General features: G+C 39.3%; 1 protein-coding gene across 1 annotated transcript; it reads right to left on the bottom strand.

The window, feature by feature from the left end:
- LOC134672868 (beta-1,4-N-acetylgalactosaminyltransferase bre-4-like) lies at window positions 1-25863 on the bottom strand. Its single transcript, XM_063530817.1, has 12 exons — window positions 25852-25863; window positions 24803-25112; window positions 17216-17351; window positions 14020-14117; window positions 7520-7703; window positions 6387-6448; window positions 5597-5765; window positions 5534-5553; window positions 5173-5341; window positions 3030-3152; window positions 1085-1180; window positions 1-328 (listed from the first exon to the last, which is right to left on the bottom strand). The coding sequence occupies exons 1-12, from the start codon at window positions 25861-25863 to the stop codon at window positions 1-3; spliced, it is 1707 nt and encodes a 568-aa protein (XP_063386887.1).
- Between the last annotated feature and the right edge of the window lie 18 nt (window positions 25864-25881).

Here is a 25881-nt window from a genome sequence, read left to right on the forward strand (position 1 = left end):
TCAAAAATCTCTCATCATCACATCGGCGGTAAATCGGTGTGGTCTTGTAAATCTTGAATAAGGCCTTGTAATCCTTGGTCGACGTTTACGTTTAGGTACAATTGTCGAGTTTGATTGACTTTGCTTTGCACGGAGTACAAACATTTTCTTCAAATTTCTAAAGTTGTTATGCTCTTGGAACAGCTCTTGTATTTCATCGTACGTATGGTCGATGTTGGCCACTATGTGGGTGTAGAGATTTTTCTGAATTTTGGAAACAAGTCTGTACTCCAAGGAGGACAATCCGTCCAATTGGAAGGCCTTGATCGTTTGAAGTAGTAGTCGGTATCTGGAAGAATTAGAATCTTAGAAAATTGGTCTACCCTCCTAAGTCCTGAGTTACTTTAAAAAGAACAAATTAAAATCGAATTTAGAACTATAAAGGAAAAAAAGGAAGGTTCCAAATTCAGAATTGCAAAAATGACTCCGGGTCTTAGGAGGCTACTGTTATGTCTATTTGCAAATAAAAATGGCGTCATGATGTATAAATAAATAAATAAATATTATAGGACATTCTTACACAGATTGACAAAGTCCCACAGTAAGCTCAAGAAGGCTTGTGTTGTGGGTACTCAGACAACAATGTGATGTCTAAAAATTACTATTGCGTCAAACTCAAAACCATGTTCAGGTCTTTCCTGATTGGTCTTTAAGGGCTATAGATAGCCCTTAAATTTTGGGTAACCTTTGTTGATTTCATTATTCAACCCTTCCACATGAAATGGTACTCTTTTTCCTTGGATAAGTGTGATAAAATCACGGGAGAAAAAACTTTGTGTGGTCATCCGAACTATAATTACCTCAGTACAATAGTTAACAGCTTGTGGGCAATGTAGGTAATTTTATCATACTTATCCAAATAAAAGGAGTTCCTCTCATGTGGATAAGGGTTACATATACCTCAAGTCATTGTGTGTGCAAAGTTTCATTACAATCTAACACGTAGTTTTAAAATAAGAAACGAAACTTCGTTTGTATCGGAAGGTGAAATTCGGCGGACTTGCTGCGGACCCTTAATATATTATTAATTTAGAAACAACGTTACCTTTTTGGGTTCCGTGATTTTTGTTTGTGCTTCAACGCTACATATCGAGCTATAGCTGAGTTGTACTGTGTGACTGTGTATCCGGAACCTAACAATCTGCAAGTGAAATTAAATTAACCTACATTTTAAAAATCGATCGACATCGGTCCATCCGTCGGAGAGCTACGATGCCACAGACAGACAGACCGGGTTAATAACTATAGCCGGTCAGAATCTTTATCAGTAGAAATAGGCGCGAAATTCAAATGTTCTATGGGACCACAACCCGTCGCGCCTACATTTTCTAAATTTGCCGCTCTTTTATACTGACGGAAATGGCTTGACAATGGTTCCGGGTTCAAATCTCAGTGGTAACGGCATTAGTACTGAACATTAAAACCGCCACAATAGATCACTGCTGGTCGATATGGCACTCAAAAGGCCCATAATCATCAACACCTTATAAAACAAAGTCCTCGCCGCGTCTGTCTGTTTGTGTGTTTGTATGCTTGTTTGCAATAAACTCAAAAACCGGGCAAGTGCGAGTCGGACTCGCGCACGAAGGGTTCCGTACCATAATGCAAAAAAAGGCAAAAAAAAAACGGTCACCCATCCAAGTACTGACCCCGCCCGACGTTGCTTAACTTCGGTCAAAAATCACGTTTGTTGTATGGGAGCCCCACTTAAATCTTCATTTTATTCTGTTTATAGTATTTGTTGTTATAGCGGCAACAGAAATACATCATCTGTGAAAATTTCAACTGTCTATAGCTATCACGGTTCGTGAGATACAGCCTGGTGACAGACGGACGGACGGACGGACAGACGGACGGACGGACGTACAGACGGACGGACGGACGGACAGACGGACGGACGGACGGACAGCAGTCTTACTAATAGGGTCCCGTTTTACCCTTCCGGTACGGAACCCTAAAAACTACCTACGAAACGGATTTTCATGCGGTTTTCACCTATCAATGGTGATTCTTGAGGAAGGTACTTATAAATTCTAGGTGTATAATTTTTTGACCCGTGCGACGCATGAGCGGATCACTAATTCAATAATTCTCGACACCCCTGAGCCGCTTACACCAGTGTTGCTCCTGGCCCCTATTTCACCAAACGTGACAGGTGCGACAATTCGACAAGTCTCATTGTTGCTGACGTCACAGGCATCCATGGGCTACGGTTATCGCTTACCATTGGGCGGGCCGTATTCCTGTTTGTCACCATCATTATATTATTTAAAAAAAAACTTTATTATATCGGCAAAAAAAGGCTATTTCTGATGATGATAATGATGACAATTGTCACAAGATTTCAAAGAACTTTCGGTAATTGTTGACAGCAAATGAGTTCTGTGTCGGAATTTCGTGACAATTGTCGTATTTCTTGTGACAATTGTCATTAGCTTCGCAAAATAAGTACTTATTTACTGGCGATATAGTGGAGTTTTTTTTTGTAATTAACATGTTGGTGGCAAACAACCACATCGCCCGTCTGATGGTAAGCGGTTACCGTAGCTTATGGAGGCCTATGACGTCAGTAACAGTGATGTCGACAAATGCGACATTTGTCACGTTGGTGAAATAGGGCCCTGGTCGTCTTTACGACGACAGTTTCAGGGGCCGGACACCTAGTTAGTCACCGCCTGCCTCGATAAAGTGTAGAAGCACTGTTATGGTAAGTGTCCGGACCTCTCGGCAATAGCCCAATCTTTTGACCAGCCAAACTTCAATACCATAACCGGCACTCTTCTCCACTGCATTCACAATAGGTATGGCAGCTGGGACCGATTTACGGGTATCTATTTGTACCCGTGAATGGGTTCTAGCTGGTGTACACAACATCGTCTTAAAGGGCCTCTGTGCTGTTGGCTTCGGCCCCACGCATGCCTCCCAAAGGTCCGGGACCCCATGGTCCCGAGATATGGAAAGACATACAAATAATAAAAGATAATGTTTACCTGTAATACAAGTCATTGTCCTCACCACCCCATCCCCAATAACTATTGGAGTAGCCGTTCGCTTTGGCAAATTGTTCCTCAGTCAGGGCTGAGACTCCGCCAAAATTCCCTTTCAATTTAGCACTAAAACATTAGAAACCTCTTTTAAAAAAGTATTCACATTCTCAAATACGATTTTATTAAAATTTTGAGTAAAGGGACCCACGGATTAACAGTCCGCCGGACGGTATCGGCCTGTCAGTTAGAACAAAATTTTGACAGTTCCAAACAACTGACAGGCCGATACCGTCCGGCGGACTGTTAATCAGTGGGCCCGTTAAGTCCCGGTGAAATGAATAGAGTGATAATCGTGAATGTTTAAAGCAATAATTTGCCTGGATTTGATTTGTTTTGATATTAATTCCGGTATACCACCAGGTGTTTTGCTTGAGGCGAAATAGTGTCATGTGAAGTCGGATGATAGCAGATATAGAGAATTAGATACCGTAAAACGGGGTGAGTAGGTTTCGCGGGGAGAGTTGGGTTATGAATGGGGAGAGAAGGTTTGAGAGGGGGGTGAGAAGGGATTTTAATGCTGCTGCTACAAAAACAATGTATTCCAATTTAAAATGGGGCTATAGTAATACGCATAATAAACAAAAATCGATCCAACAATCTTCCAAAATCACCTTTGTATGAAAAACCCTCTCACCCCAAATACGAGGCACTACGGGATGAGGTGGGTTTTCCTCTTTATCGTCAAAGTTATGAAATGGAACTACCCAAAATAAAATACAAACGTCCGAACCACTTATTATATATGTCGCAGTAAGATAGATATAGCCGTTATATAGTTATAACCCTAGGGATATAATTATATGACGTAACATAGTTATACGAAAGCGATTCATTACTATCTTACTAGGTATATAATTATAATACGGCTTTAGTTTAGTGATATAGTTATATTACTGGATTAAGTTTAGTGAAATAATTGTAAGTAGGAGTGCAGCGGTGCGGCGGAGGTATAGTTATATCGCTAGGGATATAGTTATATGCCGTATAGTACGTAACTACGTATTATAATCATATTCCTAGTAAGATAGTAATTGTAGGTATTAGGAGTGCGGCAGTGCGGCGGAGGTTTAGTTATATCCCTAGGGATATAGTTATATGCCGAATTATAATCATATTCCTAGTAAGATAACTATTATATATATTTTCATGCTGCTATTTTTAAGGGTTTATGTGGCATTGCGATCGATTCACGAAAGCTGGCGCGAGATTTGACAAAATTTCAATGAAAATAGCTGTCACTCAGTAGAAATCTCGCGCCAGCTTTCGTGAATCGACCTGTACTTTTACGTAATATTGCTAAAAAGTATTATACGGCATATAACTATATCCCTAGGGATATAACTATACCTCCGCCGCACCGCTGCACTCCTACCTACAATCATTTCACTAAACTTAATCCAGTAATATAACTATATCACTAAACTTAATCCAGTAATATAACTATATCACTAAACTAAAGCCGTATTATAGTTATATACCTAGTAAGATAGTAATGAATCGCTTTCGTATAACTATGTTACGTCATATAATTATATCCCTAGGGTTATAACTATATAACGGCTATATCTATCTTACTGCGACATATACACCATTCAGTTTTCACATGTAAAAATAAAATTTTATCGAGGTTTGAAAGTCAAATTTCACCCAACTCACCCCATTTTACGGTATGCGTAGATAACACAGTAAAGATAGGGTCTCATCCAAAATGTTTGCGTCCTAATAACAACACTCACAAGAAGAAGCAGCCATATGAACGACATAACTACAATAATACTTACATATCCATACTAATAGTATACAGGCAAAGTGTGTCTGTCTGTCTGTTACCTCTTCACGCTTAAACCGCTGAACCGATTTAGTTGAAATATGATAATATATAGAGATAGTTTGAGTCCCGGGGAAGGACATAGAGTAGTTTTTACTTATAATTGCCTAATAACTGAAGTAAGCAATGCGCGAATTGAAAAATTGCTATTATCATTGTCCAGGCGCTATACCTACTTTAGCTGCTGTCACTAATTCCTTGCATATTATGAGCTATAAAAATCACCAGATTACATGTAGATGTTTTCTTAAATCTTACTTGTCCTCATTTCCCTCCAACGCAGCGGCGTCATACAGCCTCGGGTACCACGGATGCGGGCAATTGTAGGGGTGCCGCTGGTCGAGCGGCAACAAATCGATGTCGTGGAATATGTAGCACTCCCATCCACCAGCCTCGAGAAAACCCACGTTCATCAGCTGCATGAGCTCTTAAAGATACAGATTACATATAGATCCTTTCTTAAATCTTACTCGAGCTTATTTCCCTCCAACGCAGCGGCGTCATACAGCCCCGGGTACCACGGATGCGGGCAATTGTAGAGGTTCCGCTGATCGAGCGGCAACAAATCTATGTCGTGGAATATTTAGCACTCCCATCCACCAATCTCGAGAAAACCCACGTTCATCAGCTGCATGAGCACTTAAAGATACAGATTACATATAGATCCTTTCTTAAATCTTACTTGTCCTCATTTCCCTCCATAGCAGCGGCGTCATACAGCCTCGGGTACCACGGATGCGGGCAATTGTAGAGGTTCCGCTGATCGAGCGGCAACAAATCGATGTCGTGGAATATGTAACACTCCCATCCATCAGCCTCGAGAAAACCCACGTTCATCAGCTGCATGAGCTCTTAAAGACAGATTACATATAGATCCTTTCTTAAATCTTACTTTTCCTCATTTCCCTCCAACGCAGCGGCGTCATACAGCCTCGGGTACCACGGATGCGGGCAATTGTAGAGGTTCCGCTGATCGAGCGGCAACAAATCTATGTCGTGGAAAATTGTCACGTGAATATTCCTAGCCCGGCTGTGGGCTTCACCCAGAGGAAACTCACGGACAATTAAAGTTACTAAATTAAATAAACACTGAAACTTACCAAAAGCTCAAACAGGTGCTAAACTTATTTCCATCAGCTATTCAGGGCAATAAAGGATATTAAATGAAACGTTAGTTTTTGTGACACATCATTTATTACTAAATTGAAACACGGCAGTTATTCTACATGTAAATCATCAAGCTAGCATAAGCACCTTATATTAATATATGCCAGGCGATAGAGCTGGGTCGTGCCAGAAATGGTTCTAAAATGATTTACAAGCAGACCTATCTAAATTTGTTAGTCCCTAAATTATCACTTGCCATCACATATGATTCTACTAAATTCTTTAACTTTAAATTTGGAAAATTGCTTCTAGGATGGAAGGAAAGCGTACACCAACCTCATGACAAATGTTCCACCAGTTCAAACCCGACGTGTCATCCTCCGCCGTGCCGGAGCCGATTTTGCAGCAGCAGGAATCTGACCCGACACTGCAGAGTGCCACCGAAGGACTAAGGTCTCAGTTTGAAGGTGACGTCTTCTCCACCCAGCAGAAGAGCGAAATCCTCACAGCGCACTGCTCGCCAGACACACTTGAAGTTTAGGGAATATGGACAGACTTCCATCCTCTGATATGTGACTGAATTCACATTTGCAATAACATAAAAACTAAAATCCCGTCAGCTGAAAGAAACATTTCAAGATTAATAACTAGAAGCATGTGCTCTGCTAATCTAAGAGACATTATATGATCTAAGTTTCTCACCAGCTGGAAATTCCTAGAGTGGACTCATCTCACAGCTCTGATACTCCCTCCCAACCACATTGTTTTACCAGCAGACTGGAAACAAAGCGAAATGGTCAAACAGAGATTCAACAAGGAGTTACACATGAGGACATCTATATATTATCATATTCTACTTACTGTTTGTGGCAAAATAACAACAGCATGAGCTCCCTAGCTCATGGATGCAGCGGCTACTGCATAACCAAGCCTCTGATCGATGCTACCAGAGCATGATGTATTTCGCTTCACTGTTCTATGTATGAAAGATGCCCATCCAGGGCGAAAACCAACCAGGAAATGATCTCAAGCCTAACTATCCCTGGGATGACACAATCAAAATAACAGTAACTAATGAAATTTATGGAATAATTATATATGTAAGTATAACATATAGAAACAAATCATATTTAATTATTTAAACATATTTCAACCTATTTTGTATTTATAAATTACGATTTGATTTAAATATTTAATTAATATTGTTCCATAATTTTAGGATTTATTTGAAGTAGCAACACCATCCGATTTAATTAGTTTCTAATTGGCCAAATGGCTGTCATTCGTTTTGTTGCTACATCAATCACTTTCTTGCCATGAAACAAAACTATATTATATTCGAGACAATCCTAAAAACGTTAAACTGAATTTACACATGCAAAGTGCCGTGTCACAATATGTAACACTCCCATCCACCAGCCTCGAGAAAACCCACGTTCATCAGCTGCGTGAGCACTTAAAGATACAGATTACATATAGACCCTTTCTTAAATCTTACTTGTCCTCATTTCCCTCCATAGCAGCGGCGTCATACAGCCTCGGGTGCCACGGATGCGGGCAATTGTAGAGGTTTCGCTGGTCGACCGGCAACAAATCTATGTCGTGGAATATGTAGCACTCCCATCTACCTGCCTCGAGAAAACCCACGTTTAAGAGCTTGCCGCGGTTGAACTCGTGAGTGCCTGGAAAAACGGTGTCACATGAGAAGTGAGAACCATGTTCTGAGACAGGTTTTGCTAAACAATTTTGATTATAAGAAAAATTCCGAAGTAGTGAAAAAATTTGTTGTTCCACAGAATACCTCTACTCACCATGAGTACAAGCAAAAAATTAACTACAACAGGCCAATACCTACCACGCCTACCTTCTTAATTAAAACTTTTTATGTTTGCCCATTTTCAAAAATTAACTCGCTTTTGAAGTTACCCCAATGCACCTTAGGGCTTGCACGTTCCACGCACGTTAACCCTAAAAACTCGAGTTAAAAATATATTTAACCCTGGTCTGGCCTGGATCGTGCAAGTTGCCCAAAGGTGCAGGGTAACTTCAAAATTTGAAAATAGGCAAAAATAAAAAGTTTTAATTTATTAAGAAGGTAGGTATTTATTGGAAAGCTAGCACAAAATTGACAGTTATTTTTACCCGACTACGGCAACGCAAAAGGAGGGTTATGATTTTGACCGGTATGTATGTGGGTATGTATGTATGTATGTATGTATGTTCATCTGTTCCCTCATAACTTCTAAAGTACTTATTATAATTTAACAAACGATATGTCATTCGAATCGTCTTAATCGTCCGCTGGTTATAGGCTATATGGCGTCACAAAAAAATTAACACTGCGCCCTCTAGAGGTCATAAAGTCACGAACCAAAAAACTAAAATTAAGTAATGATGATGTGTTATACATCATTGGAAAGAGCTCGATTAGCACATTTCAAACATATAAATATTGTTAGCTTTTGCATCCGGCTTTGCTTGCATACGCCAGATAAAACATGAATTTATCGGTTAGGTGATTCGAACTATGAACCCTAGTAGCATTTTCGTTGGGGCCCACGGTGCCAACGGTAGGGAAAACGTTGGGATGAGGTTCGTTACGTAGCCAACATTAAAATTTGTATTGGCCCACCATCGCATTTACCAACATTCGCTGTGGCACAGATGCCCAACAATGGGCCTTTGTGTATTGTGGTACCGTTGGCTAAACAACGATAATATTCGTTGGCCCAATGATGACATATATCGCATTTACCAACATTGGCAGTGGCAGTGATGCCCAACAATGGGCCTTTGTGTATTTTGCTACCGTTCGCTAAACAATGATAACATTCGTTGGCCCAATGGTAACAAATACCGCATTTACCAACATTGGCTGTGGCACGGATGCCCAACAATGGGCCTTTGTGTATTTTGGTAACGTTGGCTAATCAACGATATCATCCGATGGCCCAATGATGACAAATATCGCATTTACCAACATTGGCTGTGGCGCTGTTGCCCAACAACGGGCCTTTGTTTATTTTGGTAACGTTGGCTAATCAGCAATATCATCCGATGGCCCAATGACGACAAATATCGCATTTACCAACATTGGCTGTAGCATTGATGCCCAACAATGGGCCTTTGTGTATTTTGGTAACGTTGGCTAATCAACGATATCATCCGATGGCCCAATGATGACAAATATAGCATTTACCAACATTGGCTGTGGCACTGTTGCCCAACAACGGGCCTTTGTTTATTTTGGTAACGTTGGCTAATCAGCAATATCATCCGATGGCCCAATGACGACAAATATCGCATTTACCAACATTGGCTGTAGCATTGATGCCCAACAATGGGCCTTTGTGTATTTTGGTAACGTTGGCTAATCAACGATATCATCTGATGGCCCAATGATGACAAATATAGCATTTACCAACATTGGCTGTGGCACCGATACCCAACAATGGGCCTTTGTGTATTTTGGTAACGTTGGCTAATCAACGATATCATCCGATGGTCCAATGATGACAAATATCGCATATAACAACATTGGCTGTGGCACTGATGCCCAACAATGGGCCTTTGTTTATTTTGGTAACGTTGGCTAATCAAAGAAATCATCCGATGGCCCAATGACGACAAATATCGCATTTACCAACATTGGCTGTGGCACTGATGCCCAACAATGGGCATTTGTTTATTTTGGTAACGTTGGCTAACCAACGATATCATCCGATGGCCCAATGACGACAAATATCGCATTTACCAACATTGGCTGTAGCACTGATGCCCAACAATGGGCCTTTGTGTATTTTGGTAACGTTAGCTAATCCACGATATCATCCGATGGTCCAATGATGACAAATATCGCATTTACCAACATTGGCTGTGGCATTGATGCCCAACAATGGGCCTTTGTTTATTTTGGTAACGTTGGCTAATGAACGAAATCATCCGATGGCCCAATGACGACACAGATCGCATTTACCAACATTGGCAGTAGCATTGATGCCCAACAATGGGCCTTTGTGTATTTTGGTAACGTTGGCTAATCAACGATATCATCCGATGGCCCAATGATGACAAATATCGCATTTACCAACATTGGCTGTGGGACTGACGCCCAACAATGGGCCTTTGTGTATTTTGGTACCGGTGGCTAAACAACGATAACATTCGTTGGCCCAATGAGCACAAATATCGCATTTACCAACATTGGCTGTGGTACTGATGCCCAACAATGGGCCTGTGTGTATTTTGGTACCGGTGGCTAAACAACGATAATATTTTTTGGCCCAATGATGACATATATCGCATTTACCAACATTGGCAGTGGCACTGAAGCCCAACAATGGGCCTTTGTGTATTTTGGTAACGTTGGCTAATCAACGATATCATTCGATGGCCCAGTGAGGACAAATATCGCATTTATAACTATAGCCGGTCAAGCAAGTTTGTCAGTAGAGAAAGTCGCGAAATTCAAATTTTCTATGGGACAATAACCCTTCACGCCTACATTTTTTAAATTTGTCGCTCTTTTCTAATGACGGAAATGGCTTGACAGAGTATAACACCATAAATAAATAAATATCACAGGAGCATTTTAACAGAGGCCAGGGGCTGCGTGACGTCATCAAAATAGCTACCAGTTGAGTTTGCTCGTGGCGTCACTAGATGGCGTTACTGTCTCCAAACATCGAAGTTATAGTTATTTTCTCGATTATTCCGGATATAATCAATTAATTTTTTTAAAGTAACTTCTAAATCTAATAGCTATAACTATAAAATTTATACATTAATTTAAAAAATTGTATTTTACCAACATTTTCTCAATTTAAATCTCAAAAAACATAAATCTCGCTTACGAAGTTTTGAAGTGCGGTTAGTATATATACAAATTAGAGTGTAATAGTAAGTGTACTTGCTTCGGCAGTACATATACTATAAAATTGGAACGACACAGAGAAGATTAACAACAACTGCTGCCTAGGGCCTTCATGTGGGTATACAACCAATGCCTAGTGTAATTATTGTAATATGTGTAGCGTGCGTAGTGTAATTGTAATATTTATCAGCAAAGGCCCAACGTCGTATTACACAACCACTTACCTAACGTAGGGTAACTGTAGGACTCGTAAACAAAAGCCCATTACATAATTAGACTGTAGGCACACTATAAATTACACAACTATTTACCTAGGTAGTATTGTAAGAATCCTACACAAGGCCCAACGTTAAAGTTACAATGTTGGCCCTTTGTGGGACAAGCTGTGTTGGGCCTTCAACCTGGTGCACGACTACCTACCGACCTACCTGACTTGCCGTTGGGTAATTGTTGAATTTGCAAACAGAAGCACAACGAAAAAAATGCCCATTTTTAATTTTTTGCAGTTGGCCCTACAGCAAGCCATACGGCCAAATGTAACAATTAACCAACCATCAAACAGATGTGTATAGGCCCAACCACGGCCCAACCAAAACCACCACCGTTGAATAATTGTATGATTTATTTAAATAGGCCCAACGAAATAATTACTCTAATGGCCCTCTGTTGGGAATCTTCGGGAGGGCCTTTGTCGAGGGCCCTCCAGCAAATCGTACGGCCAAATATAACGGTTGCCCAACTAATACGGAAACAAAGGCCCAACCAAATCCCTACAAGAAAATGCTATTAGGGAACCTACAAGCGCTCTGGATTATATCCGCGTGGTACGCGACTACGGCGATACAAGAAGGTTTTTGCAAAAGAAATTTGTTTGGCCGCTATACCCGGTGTTTTTTTAATGACCTGCAATATTTTATTTATAACGTGAATAGGTATAGAAGTCTAGATCAGCTAAAAGGTATGAAACAGCCATCATACAAGAGACGGACGAGGCACGCTGTCCGTACGAAGCTCGCTGTACGCGTTCCAAAGCAGGGCGCCTTCGGCGCCCTCATATTAAAAGAGTCGGGCGTAGCCCGACACACGCGTTCCAAAGCCGGGCGCCTTCGGCGCCCTCATACTAAACGAGTCTGGCGGAGCCCGACGTACGCGTTGCAAAGCCGGGCGCCTTCGGCGCCCTCATACTAAAAGTGTCGGGCGTAGCCCGACGTACGCGTTCGAAAGCCGGGCGCCTTCGGCGCCCTCATACTAAAAGAGTCGGGCGTAGCCCGACATACGCGTTCCAAAGCCGGGCGCCCTCATACTAAAAGTGTCGGGCGTAGCCCGACGTACGCGTTCCAAAGCCGGGCGCCCTCATACTAAAAGAGTCAGGCGGAGCCCGACGTACGCGTTGCAAAGCCGTCGCCTTCGGCGCCCTCATACTAAAAGTGTCGGGCGTAACCCGACGTACGCGTTCCAAAGCCAGGGCGCCGAATCGGTGCCCTCATACTAAAAGAGTCGGGCGTAGCCCGACGTACGCGTTCCAAAACCGGGCGCCTTCGGGGCCCTCATACTAAAAGTGTCGAGCGTAACCCGACGTACGCCTTCCAAAGACGGCCGCCATCGGCGCCCTCATAGGCACTAAAGGAGTCGGGCGTAGCCCGATATAGGCGGCGCTCTGCGTGCATTTCTGTACTGAGGACGCCCTCGCAAAAGTAATGTAAAGTGACTTCAAAAAGTTAGTAACGAAATCATGACCCCAAAATAATTAAAATAAAAAATAAGTTCAAAAACTAAAACCCGACTACTGCAAATCGCGCTCTAAAAAGTATGAAACAAGATAGAATTCTTATCTAAAATTATCAAGCAGGAAATATTATAAATGTTTCCATTTCTTTTTATATAAAAATAGAACGTAATATAATTTACTGATTTTTTTATATATTTACAGAGATTCAGAGGATAGCCGTGGTCGTATGCCACATTACTTTTAAGTTTATAATCGTGGCATACGACCACGGCGATCCTCTGAATCTCTGTAAATATATAAAAAATTCAGTAAATTATATTACGTTCTATTTTTATATACAGTGAAACCTGGTTAATTGGCACCTGTATAAATGGAAAACCTCAATAATTGCAATCAAAAGTCCGGTCCCGGTCCCTTGAGACCAAAAGGCCTCTATAATTGAAATTTTGGAACCTCTATAATTGCAATTCAGATTTTATTGCTTTTCGTAATTTTGCCTCTGTAATTGACCACATCGCAACTTAAGACCTCTATAATTGACACTGTGCTAAAAAAAACCGTTATTTTTGTTCTTGTTTTTACCTCTATTATTGAAACGAGTCTTACTTATTACCTCTGTAATTGAAATAATGTAGTTGTAGACAGCAGAAACAATTTTTTAATAGCAATGATCATTTTATTTATATCTCTATCCAGAATTCAATTTATTTACTGGGTATCTATCACAGCCTGTAGTAGGTGAAATAGTTTTGATCAATAAAAAACAAAGTATGCTTTTTACATTCTAATAAAACTTTCTTCTACAATTCAAGGGATTTTTTTGAACCCAAATGATAAGAAAATAAAGTGGTAATTAATGTAGTGTAAAAGTGCAAGTATTGACAAAAGCAATATATAGACCAGAAACCCAGAACGTAAGCGTGTAAATCTACTTTAAATGGTTATTTGCACCTCCATAAAAGAAATTTGTCAGAACGCAACCTCTATTAATGAAAACCTCTATAATTGACACAACGATTTTTTGAGCCTCGTTAATTGACACGACCTGCTTAAATGAAAAACCTGGTTAATTGACAAAAACTGGCCGGTCCCTTGAGATTGCAATTATCCAGGTTCCACTGTAAAAAGAAATGGAAACATTTATAATATTTCCTGCTTGATAATTTTAGATAAGAATTCTATCTTGTTTCATACTTTTTAGAGCGCGATTTGCAGTAGTCGGGTTTTAGTTTTTGAACTTATTTTTTATAAATATAGCCGGTCAAACAAGTTTGTCAGCAGAAAAAGGTACCTACGAAATTTAAATTTCCTATGGGACGATAACCTTTCGTGCCTAGATTTTTTTAAATTTGCCGCTTATTTTACTAACGGAAATTGCTTGACAGTGTATAGATACCTGTTTGTTCCACGATAAATATACCATAGTCTAGTCGTTGTTTCATCAGAAACGGATGCATGTGATTCAAGAATGTTGCCAAGTTCTTCAGTCTATCTCTGCAAATATCAAAATGAGTTAACGCACCTGATTGAGAATTAACAATTTGTAACAGTTGTAGATACGACCTCGAAGATCGCACAGTCTGTATGGTGCATGCGAAATTAAGTGAAAGTCGCGCCAATCACTAAAGCCCCCCATTCACACTCCTACCTTGTAGTCCGCCTCGTAGTCCGCCTCATTGGGTAGGATCTTCGAGCAACACGGAAGGGAGGCGGCATTCGCACTATTTCCCCTCTGCCGAGGTACAAGATTAGCGCGTCAATCTAATCTACCGCGGGTAATAAAACTAGTTGCACTTGGATTTTTCACTAGACCGAGTCCAGACGCGCGCGTGAACACTGCTGCACAAAAATGCCTGTTTGCTCGGTTTTTTGCTATAAAAAGAGGTCAGGGACATCAAATTTACAAAAAGAAAGTGTTACATTCCACATGTAATTTTTTTTACATATCATACGTTTAATTACATTTAAATATAATTATTATATTTTAGTCTCAAGTATTTGTTGGATTTATCGATTTTGCTCGCTCAGTACAAATTGCGGATCGGTCGAGCGACAAATCCGACTTCTCATCTCTCAGAATACAATGACATACTTCAACGAAAATGTGTTAGTGTGCGTGTTGTGACACTAGTCACTCGTCCGTACACAAAAAGAGAACGAGGTTTGCAAGATTTGTCTTTGACGTGTGTCATTTTCTCTGTATTTGTGTCGTCATTACAGAGGGCCTACCGCGAACCACGTTTGACGTGTTGCCTCCCTGTCACACTTACGTATGAATTTACAAGTGCCATAGAGAGGCAACACGTCGAACGTGGTTCGCGGTAGGGCCTCTGATTGGATTTTGTATGTAAGTGTGTGAGAAGTGCGACTGTGTGCACCTTCCCCCCGCGAAAAATGGCAGAAAGATTTGTACGGTGAGATATCGCTTGGGCCCCTCCCTTCCGACGTGTCGGAAGCCGGTGTTGCTCGAAGGGTAGGATTGTGTATGGGGGTCGCGCACTACTTGCCATCCTACAACAACAAAGCAGTACTGATGATGGACGGCAAAACAGTACCGTGTGTAAGCTATTTCTTGCTCCGTAGTCCTGAAAGGCGTACTACAATGTATATAGGCGGGTGTGTGAGCTATATCCTACGCCGTAGTCCTGCGAGGCGGACTACAAGGTAATTAGGTATGTGAATGAAATATCAAACCTAGCTCAAAACCGCAATAAATTGAAAAACCGGCCAAGTGCGAGTCTGACTCGCGTTTCTAGGGTTCCGTACATAAGTCCGACTCACGCTTGACTGCACATTTGTAATAGGTTTTACTGTCATCTATAGGTAAAGAACTATTTTGTGTATTTTTTTCAAAATTTTAGACCCAGTAGTTTCCGAGATAAAGGGAGGGAATGGTATTGTTTTGGCTATTTTCTTAAATAACTGCGAACCTATGAATTTTAAAAATAACATGTCCATCTTTGGGTCACTGATTTACATATGTATACCAGATTTCTACTTAATTGGTCCAGTAGTTTCCGAGATAATAGCCTGTGACAGACGGACAGACAGACAGACGCACGAGTGATCCTATAAGGGTTCCGTTTTTTCCTTTTGAAGTACGGAACCCTAAAAATAACATTTGAACTTTAGTAATAGGTACATAAATGGGCCTACGGCAAATAGAGTTCATTCAAGCAAAAAATATAAACTAGGTCAGGAAATGAATGCTCAAAAAACGTTGTAGAGGGAAATGTTAGGAACACAATTTTTGACTCCGTAACTTTGTTTGGACTAGTTAGGAGGCGAACATATCAAAAGTCCCCGGCTGTGGCCCCGGTGCTGGGGAGTAGAGGGGGGTAAGAAGGTCGAATTTTTCGGTTTTTCATTGATATCTTGGAAACTTTGCGTCTTAGCGACATGACTACTAAGACAAACCGAAAGCTAATAAAATTATTTACAAGTTTTATTCAGTCAAGTTTTTCGATATCTTGAATAGTTTTTAAGATACCCGCTCTTGAAAGTTTATTTAGGGATTTTAAGTTTATCTTGATATCTACATCAGTGAAGCTGTTAGGCCGTGTTTGGTATCATTTTCGTATAAATCGGGGGTGCTGAATTTATTTATGGTATCACATTGACACTATTCCGAAGTAAAACCAAAATTGAAAAGAACATATTTTTTTAAATCCCTCTTCACGCTTAAACCGCTGAACCAATTTCATTGAAATTTGGTATAGAAATAGTTTCAGTCTTTACACAGGACATAAGATAGTTTTTATAACCAAAAACATCTTTTGAGGGTGTGAAAACTGGGGTGGAAGTTTGTATGGGGAGTCAATAGCCGCTGAACCGGTTTAGATGAAATTTAGGATGGTATACATCTGTGATTTAGATGAAAATGATACCAAACATGACTTCAAACCTTACCTTAAGCAGTATTAACCTCAGGAATTCAGTTTCGTCGATGAAGTTGAATTCCCCCCATACTCCATTTCACAAGTTTAAAGGATGATTATTGAGATAAAAAGTATCTTATGTCCTTTCTTGGGACTCGAAATATCTGTATACCAAATTTCAATTAAATCGGTTGAGCGGTTAAAGCGCGAAGAGGAATTTTAAAAAATAGGTATTTGTTTATTGTTTATATGTTTTTTCTAAGGAATGGTGTCAATGTGATACCAAAAACGAATTCAGCACCCCCGATTTATACGAAAATGATACCAAACACGGCCTAAGAGCTTCACTAATGTAGATATCAAGATAAAATTGAAAGCCCTAAGTAAACTTTCAAGAGCGGATATCTCAAAAACTATTCAAGATATCGAAAAACTTGACTAAAGAAAACTTGTAACAAATTTTATCAGCTTTTGGTTTGTCTTGTAGTCATGTCGCTAAGACGCAAAGTTTCCAAGATATAAGTGAAAAACCGAAAAATTAGACCTTCTTTCCCCCCTCTACCCCCCAGCACCAGGGCTACTGCCGGGGACTTTCGATATGTTCACCTCCTAACTAGTCCAAACAAAGCTACGGAGTCAAAAATTGTGTTCCTAGCATTTCCCTCTATAACTTCTTATTTCTTGGCCTAAACATATTATTCCATGTTTACAAACCTGAATGGCACTATGATCGCAACTCTGTGCCTAGCTAAGCAGTCGAGCGGTGAGTACCGCCCTCCCAACTTCACCTCAGGATATTTCTGCTCTACGACATCTAGCGATATATCTGATGTATTCACTGAAATTGGACCTGAAACGTGAATGGACCTAGTTCATATAATAACCATTAAAATTAATCATTACCCGAAAATCATCAATAACAGTAAACTTTATTAACCGACTTCCATTTCATAGAAGGAGGAGGTTCTGTATTCGGTTGTGGCTATTTTTTTTTTTTTTTCTATGTACGTTCACCGATTACTCCGACATCCGTAGTCCGATTTGAGTAATTCTTTTTTTGTTTGAAAGGAGCTACCTCCGAGTTGGTCCCATTTTAATTTGGTTCTTTTCTGATGATGGGATCCATGAGGAATTGAGGGAACTCCTCAATTTTTAAAGGCACATGCATGGTGATTTGGGTATTTTCTTAAGCAACTCGAGCATTTTCTTCCGAAAACCACCACTTTGATGAAGTAGACCTGATGATGATGATTGTTTTGATGATAATGATGATGATTTATTAAATGTAGTATGTTCAGCGATTACTCCGGCACTTGTGATCCGATTTGAGTAATTCTTTTTTTGTTTGGAAGGAGTTGCCTCCAAAGTGTTTCCGTATTATTTTTGGTTCTGGTCTGATGATGGAATCCATGAGGAATTGAGGGAACTCCTCAGTTTTTAAAGGCACGTGTAAAGTGATTTCGGTGTTTTCTAAAGTAACTCGAGCATTTGCTTCCGAACACCGCCAATTTGACGTAGTGCAAGTGTAGCCTTACCACGAGTTTGACATTGACATATTCGCTAAGTTAGCGACGCTAACGTCTTCGTAACTTACTTTTTATGCACCTCGCTCGCACTAATATGCCAGTACGAGCGAGATGCAAAGAAAGTAAGTTACACACACGCGCTAGCGAATAAATCAATGTCAAACTCTTGGTAAGCTGGTAAGGCTACTGATCGGGGGTTAGGGTTAGGAGTTAAGGGGTCGGGGATTAAGGGGTCGGGTAATGGTGGTTGAAGGGCGGCTGGTTCAGGGCCGAAGGGTACATGGATCAGGGGTTGATACGCTATGAGGTTGAGTGCTCGGGGGGGTTGAGGGATTGGGTCAGTGGCGGGGCGGAGGATGGATTTAGTGTAGTGACAGGAATTATAATTTCCCAGACGGACTCGAGAAAATTCCAGATTACATATTTATTAAAGTAAATACACGAATTTAGTGTTAATCATGATGTTTTTCATTCACGCGTCGCGCTATTAACAATGCGTTAAAACTAAAAATGGAAAAATAAAAACTTTTTACAAAAAAAAGAAAACCGACTTCAAAAAGGATGAAATAAAATATTATCCTTTTTAAGTCTATGCGTTACCAACTGATATGTTTGAAGTCGGTGCCAAGCCAAGTAGTAAAGAATACCCGTCAAAAATAATTTCATTTCATTTCATTTATTTGCATAATCAGGTACATTACAATACTTAGGTGTTATTTGTAAAGTAGGTGGTACATGATACCCTGTCAGGGCATTGCAAAAATCTCTTAAATACTAAATTTTAGATACAAACGTCATGCATATAGGATTTTTTTTTTTTTCTAAGCAATACTATTGACAAGCAAAAATCTTATTTCTATTTTTAACGCCACACGGGTGCACGTTCAAAGTAAAACAGTTTATATTGCAATATGTCAAAAAAGTTAATAAGGAGCATAATTCACAATAAAATAACTTAGTAAATGTCAAAAAAGATTAAACGAAAATTAGAAAATAAATTAAGATAAAAAAATAAAAAATAATTATTTCACTAATAGGTAAGTATCTATAATTATGTACAAAAGTTTAATATCATGCAATGTCAGTCATATATTCTTCAATTGAGTAATAGGCTTTATGGATGAGAAATGTCTTCAGCTTTTTACTGAACATACATAGTTTGTTTTCCGCCTTTATGAATTCTGGTATTTTATTGTAAATTGTTATTGATCGATAGTATGGCCCTTGCTTGTAGATGTTAAGTTTCGATTCTGGGGCAGCTAACTTATTTTGGCGTCGTGCGCTTTTTTGAAATTCGTACATATATATGTGCTTCCTTACAAATATACTAATTTCATATATATATATGCATGGTAGAGTCAAGAAATTCAATTGTATAAAATGGTCTCTACAACTTTCTGGCAGATGAACATTCATAATAATACGCAGGCATTTTTTTTGTTCAACAAACATTTCATGAGCGTTTACGCTATGTCCCCAAAGGATCACTCCATAACGAAGCCAGGCGTAGGCATAGGCGTAATATGCGGAGCGAGCGCATTCGATATTTGTGCTTCTTTTTGTTACACTTAGTGCGTAGACGAAACGCGAAAATTTTGTTTTCAAATTTTGAACATGTCCTTTCCAATTTAAGCTTGTGTCAAGTTGTAGTCCTAAAAGGTTTACTTCGTTTACTTCTTCTATTCCGATTTCATTAGTTAAGTTTGTTAGGTCCAAAGATAGCTTTTGATAAGGCTTGAATTGTATCAGTTTGCTCTTTTTAGGGTTTAAGTCTAGACAGTGGTCTTCCAACCATTGTTTTGCGTCTGTAAGCGTCGATTTAATCTCATATTCAATGTCATAGTTTTTAGGGCATTTGAAGAGTAGGGACACATCATCTGCAAAGAGCACGCTATGTTGTTTTAGGGCTTTGGGCAAATCATTTATGTAAATTATAAACAGAATGCAGCCTATAACGCTTCCCTGTGGTATGGATGAATTTATTGTTCGCGTTTCAGATCTAATATTTTTGAGTTCCCCTGTCTCTTCGTCATAGTATGGGATTTCTACTAGTTGAGATCTGTCGCTCAAGTAAGACCGCAGCAATTTGTGTGCGTTTCCGCGAATGCCAACTCCATATAATTTCGCTAATAGGATTTTATGGGACACTCTATCATACGCTTTGGTCATATCGAGGAGCAAGCCTATCGCATATTGTTTCTCGTTAATGTAGTTCAATATTTCACTCACATATTTATACACCGCGAGGGTAGTACTGCGAGCTTTACGAAAACCGTTTTGGTTGTCATCTAAAATATTAAATTTTTCTAAGAAATTATATATACGATTAGCTATTGTTTTTTCAAAGATTTTAGATATTACTGGAAGTAAAGCAATTGGTCTGTATTTGCTGGGATTTTCCTTCTCACTATTTTTCTTTAGAATTGGTTTGATTACAGCTATTTTTAAATTGTCCGGAAAAACCCCTTGTTCGTATGATTTGTTGATTAAGTCAGTTATAATTGGTGTTAATTCGTCGCTACATTTTTTTATGATAGCTGATGGCAAGTTGTCAAAGCCGAAGCTGTGTTTGTTTGGTAGGCCCTTAATTATGGCGCTGACTTCTTTTTCAGTAACAGGGCTAAGATACATGGTATTTATAGCAGGATTTACAACAGGTCGGCCAGGCTTCTCCGACAGCAAAGATGCCTCACCTACACTAGCAAAATAGTCGTTAAACATATTTGCTACAGCATAGGGACAACGTATGGTAGTGTTTTGGTGTGTTAACGTAAGGTTTTTAAGATTCTTTTTCGGCTTAGCTCCTGTGATATTATTTACAATATTCCACATCGTTTTAGTTTTATTATTTGAATTTCTCATTTCTTCTTCGTAAATTAGTCTTTTTGAAGCTTTTATACATTTCTTCAGGGTCGTTCTATATTTTTTATAGTGCTGTCTTAATATGATACTTTTCGATTGGTTTAACATTGTTTTTAATAATCTTTTATGCCTACAAGACGTTTTTAAGCCTTTTGTAAGCCATTTAACTTTGTTATTATTACTTCTTAGTTTAATATTTACTTCCGGTATATGTATGTCTAATAATTCATGCAATTTTTGGTTAAAGTTATTATAAATTAAATTGATGTCATGTTCCCTCATAAGATAATTGTGCCAGTTTATATCTTGTAATGCTAACTTGAAATTATCTATATTTTTGTTTGTAAAAAGCCTTTTTTTCGTATATACTTGCGGTATAGAGGGGGGCTTGCCTATAGCAAACGTATAAATTATACTTTTGTGATCTGAAATGCCGTGGTCTACAACAGATATACTGTACTGCTTACGATTTGTGAATATTAAATCAATGCACGTAGAGCTCGTAAGTGTTTCTCTAGTCGGTTTGTTTACAAGTTGGAATAAATTGTGTTCTGACATTATATTACATAACTTACAGGAATCCTTAGATTTTTCAAATACATTGATATTAAAATCTTCTAATATTACTAGGTGCAAATTATTCCTGTACTTAAATTTACTTAGTATTTTATACAAACTATCAAAAAATACATCCATTTCGCGACTGACTCTATATAGAGTTATAAGTACTATGTTAGGTTCCAGTTCCACAGCACAACATTCTATTACATTATCTATTGATAGGTCCGATACGTCCGTCCGCTCTTTATACTGAATTCCAGTTTTAGTAAGGATAGCTACACCTCCTCCTCTTCCTTTACTTCGGCAGTGGGCTGCGGCAAAAGTGTAGTCTCTTATTTGTATAATGTCCTTTTGCTGTCCTGAGATCCAGGTCTCTGTGAGACAGACTACCTGGTAGTCATTTTCATGTAAGTAGCTTTCAAGTAATTCCATTTTGTTTTTTATACTTTGTAGGTTCTGAAGAAATATACTAAAATTTTGTGGCTTTTTGTCAGCGAAAGGAATGGTCACGCGTACTTGGAGTTGGAATATGAGGGATCTCCTTGTTTGTTTCCAATACATTTCCCGAGTTTCCTTTTTTCACGACCTGTGAGGTGTCATCCTTATTTGGCGTTTTAGTTCCGTTATCATTTTTTGTCTGAGTACGCGGCTGAGTTTCTGTCTTACACTGAGTTTGCAGAGTTATTTCTTCACCATTTACAAACAGCCTGTTATTTTGAAGAATAGCATATTTGCCTTCACGCCTCGCATTGATCATGTATTCTTTAAGTTGCTTTCTTTTCAACAACTCTTCCTTGCTCATAACTTCTGAAACGGCATAACCGCTATTCCTGAAATAATTTGAATTTTCAATTATGTATTTCTTCATGCGACAACTTAGGAGTTCAATAATTATCGGTCGACAGTTTCTGCCAGGTCTGCCTATCCGTTTCACTGACTCAATGTATCCATTTATGTCTATATTCAATATGTCTGCGAACATATTACTGATACGATGACATATGTCTGACTCTGACTCTCTTTCTCTGTAGTGTTCGTCCAAACCGTGAAGTACAATTTTTTTATGGTTGTTGCCAGAGTTATTCGGGCAAGAGTTTTCGAGTCGGTCCGTTAGTTCTTTTAATTCTAATTGAAGTTTTTTATTTTCCTGTTCAAGAGCAATAATTTTATTACTTGTTACATGGAGTTTCTCTGTCAGAACTTTTTGTTGCTCTGAGATGGTATTATATTTTCCCGTATAATCCACATTTAATTTTTCAATTGCTTTATTTATTTCGGTTTGTATAGATATTTTTAGGTTTTTATTATACTCGGACAGTTTCAAATCTAAAAGCATATTGGCTTCTTCCAATTTTGAGTTTAAAGTTTTGTTATATTCCGTCAATCTTGAGTTCAAAATCGTGGTAATTTGCTCTAAGACGGTGCTTGGATTTCGGTTTCGGGGAGAGCACTCAGTATCTGTGTCCCCGGGTGTTTGTTCGTGATCATCCAGCACGATACTGTCCACTGACATATTTGTATCGTTCATTTGTATATTTCCTAATGTACTCCGAACTGGTGTTGTGTCATATTTTCTCCTCGTCGTGACGTTTTCGCATGATGGGCAACGCCACGAGCGCTTTAGTTCGTGTTGTTTTTCCCTAAACGTTGCAGTCGTTATACATAGACATTGATAGTGGTACTTGTCCTTGCATCCAACACATGTCAATGTCTCGCTTTCACTTGTTAGGGGGTTTGGGCAGGCTACACAACGCATTTTGTACTTTGAAGTTTTCTAATAGTGGAACTATGTACGACTTGCAGCGACTTTACGGCAAGTAGCGGAATAAAATTCACTTAATTTTCTTTGGTGTAGGTCTTGGCGCCCCCAGCGGCAAGACGTGTAACTAAAACTTGCAGCCAGTTATAGAAGGTAGATAATCCACATAGATTGCAGCGACTCCGCGGCGAGTAGCGGAGTTAAAACTGTGGATAAAGCAGATTTTTCCAATCGAGTTTTCCTACTCTCTACTAGATGGCGCCACAAGAGAAATGACCGTTATGGGATGGTTTCTTTGTTTGTATTTTATTTTGTTTTCGTTTAATTTCTTTGCTAGGTTTTTCTGCACTATGAATTTTATTAGCACTTTGTTGGTCTAGGATTTTAGTATGTATCTGCCGCACTTCTAGTCGCAAATAGCGAGGAATTTTCACAATAAAAGGTCACTGTTGTTTTTATGGTATTTCACAGTTTTTCGCACTGTATAGCCTATATCGGCTTCGCACTTTTATTTCACATGATGCACCGATGTTCACAGATTCTTTATGTGATATTTTTATTTAGAGAAGGTCGAAAAATACATTTTTAAATGCAAAAATAACACAGAGACGATGTGAACCGTGACAGCTAGCGCCATCTATTTATTATCAGCTTTATGACTATAAATCCCATTAGAAGTGTACCATTAGAACTATTATAAATGTGTAAGTAATTCGGTCTGCCTCTTTGTCACCTTTTTATGGCTAAACAATTGAACCGCTTTAGGTGAAATTTGGCAAGAACGTAAATTCTTTGAATTGTTTTATATTTTGTAATGTAGTCCTCTGAATAAGGTACGGGAAATAACTTCAGTTCCAATCCCACGCTTGCGTGCCGACAAACATACGGTACGGACTGTGCCAAGAAGATCGATCGTGATCGTGTGTTCTTAGGTACAGTCGACGTCAAAGAAAGGTATTATACACTTTTGCACCTTACTCCTTTGTAATAAGACGAGAAGTGTAAACATATTTTTAACGTCGACTGTACCTACAGAAAGTACGTTCATTGTAAGGCAATCCAACGTACATCCTTATCGAATCGCACTAAAATAATGGTATGCTTCAAAAGTTGGCTTGGCACCGACTTCAAACATATCAGTTGGTAACGCATAGACTTAAAAAGGATAATATTTTATTTCATCCTTTTTGAAGTCGGTTTTCTTTTTTTTGTAAAAAGTTTTTATTTACAATTGCTTTTGTGAGTTTTACGGAGCTGCGTCAACTCAAACGCAAATCATCTCGCTAGCACCAATTGATGATAGTACGAGGGAGATGCATTGTGAGTTGTGAGTTAGTTTACGCAGTCGCTAACGAATATGTCAGTGTCAAACTCGTGGTAAAGATACTAGTATCCAAAACGTTAAAAGTTGAAGAGCAACATCAATTGTGGGCTGTTCGAAAAACTCGCGCAGCCAGAAAATGTTGTTATCATCTTTAAGGGCTTTATTTAGACGGTGCAAGAACTCGCATGCGAGTTTCATTACATTATTTTTAAATAACAATATTTTTCCTGTGGCAAGACTCAAACAAAATGATGAGAAATGATAGGTACCTAAATCCGACGGCTTATCACACAACTTTCGCTCGTTATTTGGCTCGTGACTCGGAACCCTCGGAACTGTGAAGCCACTGACGCCATTCACGTCACTTGTGACATAAACGTCTTTGACAACGCTTGTGACGTTGCCGCCACTGACGGTGCTGACGTTATTGATCTCTTCGCCTCCCGTATCGTCGTTTAGGTCAGGAAAGTCATAAAACTTTACGGTGACGTCACTTTCATTATTAGGCCTGGCCGCTACGGTAAGACTGGGATTATTCTTTTCTTTTGCAGCGGCTGTCTCGGATACCTCTTCGGTCAGCTGTGGATGGATATATCGGGACGTGGAACTGTGGAATCATAGAAACGGTATCAATGTAAGATCAATATAGGTAATAAATAGAGAATATTTTTTTGGCTTTAAAACATACAACAAATTAAATAAAGACACGTACACACCAAATAGGATGTCGCTAAGCAAGAAGAAGAAGCAGTACCTATCTGTAAGACACGGCGCTGGTTTTCAGGGCATCCATAATTAAAAACTACAACTTAAAACAGATACAGAACAGACAAAACAGAACACTTGTAAGAAAAAAAGTGAGAGATAGATAATAATAATAATAATGCCCTTGCACTGGTTATTATTGATAATGTTGTCTTATGAAATGAAATTAATTTATTTCAGAAATATTCCATATGTGATTAAAACATTTGAAACTATAATTATTAAATATAATATAAAAACCTTTTATTTCCCGTAACAATAATAATAATTTGTCTGAGATAATGTCTTTCAGATCTATCTCTGAATCAGAAACCTATAAATACCTTGGTATGTCACAGTCGTTGGGTATTGAGGACGAGGGTATTAGACGGTCGGTGAAGGAGCGCTTTTTCAGTCGGCTCACAAAAGTCCTTAACAGTCTTTTGTCAGGAGGCAACAAAGTGCGCGCCTTCAACGCCTGGGTAATGCCCCTACTCACATACTCCTTTGGCATACTAAGGTGGACTCAGACCGAGCTGGACGCCCTGGATCGCAGGGTCCGATCACTGCTCACCACACATCGCATGCTACACCCGCGCTCGTC

Source organism: Cydia fagiglandana, chromosome 17 (assembly GCF_963556715.1).
Source record: "Cydia fagiglandana chromosome 17, ilCydFagi1.1, whole genome shotgun sequence".
NCBI classification, from domain to species: domain Eukaryota; kingdom Metazoa; phylum Arthropoda; class Insecta; order Lepidoptera; family Tortricidae; genus Cydia; species Cydia fagiglandana.

What these genes read in the sequence shown, in the direction of transcription:
- LOC134672868 (XM_063530817.1), bottom strand. An exon ending in TTGGAGGGAAATGAGGACAA is followed by an intron (nt 3,153 to 5,172) that starts GTAAGATTTAAG and finishes CTAATGTTTTAG; the next exon opens with TGCTAAATTGAAAGGGAATT. An exon ending in AAATCACGGAACCCAAAAAG is followed by an intron (nt 329 to 1,084) that starts GTAACGTTGTTT and finishes TAATTCTTCCAG; the next exon opens with ATACCGACTACTACTTCAAA.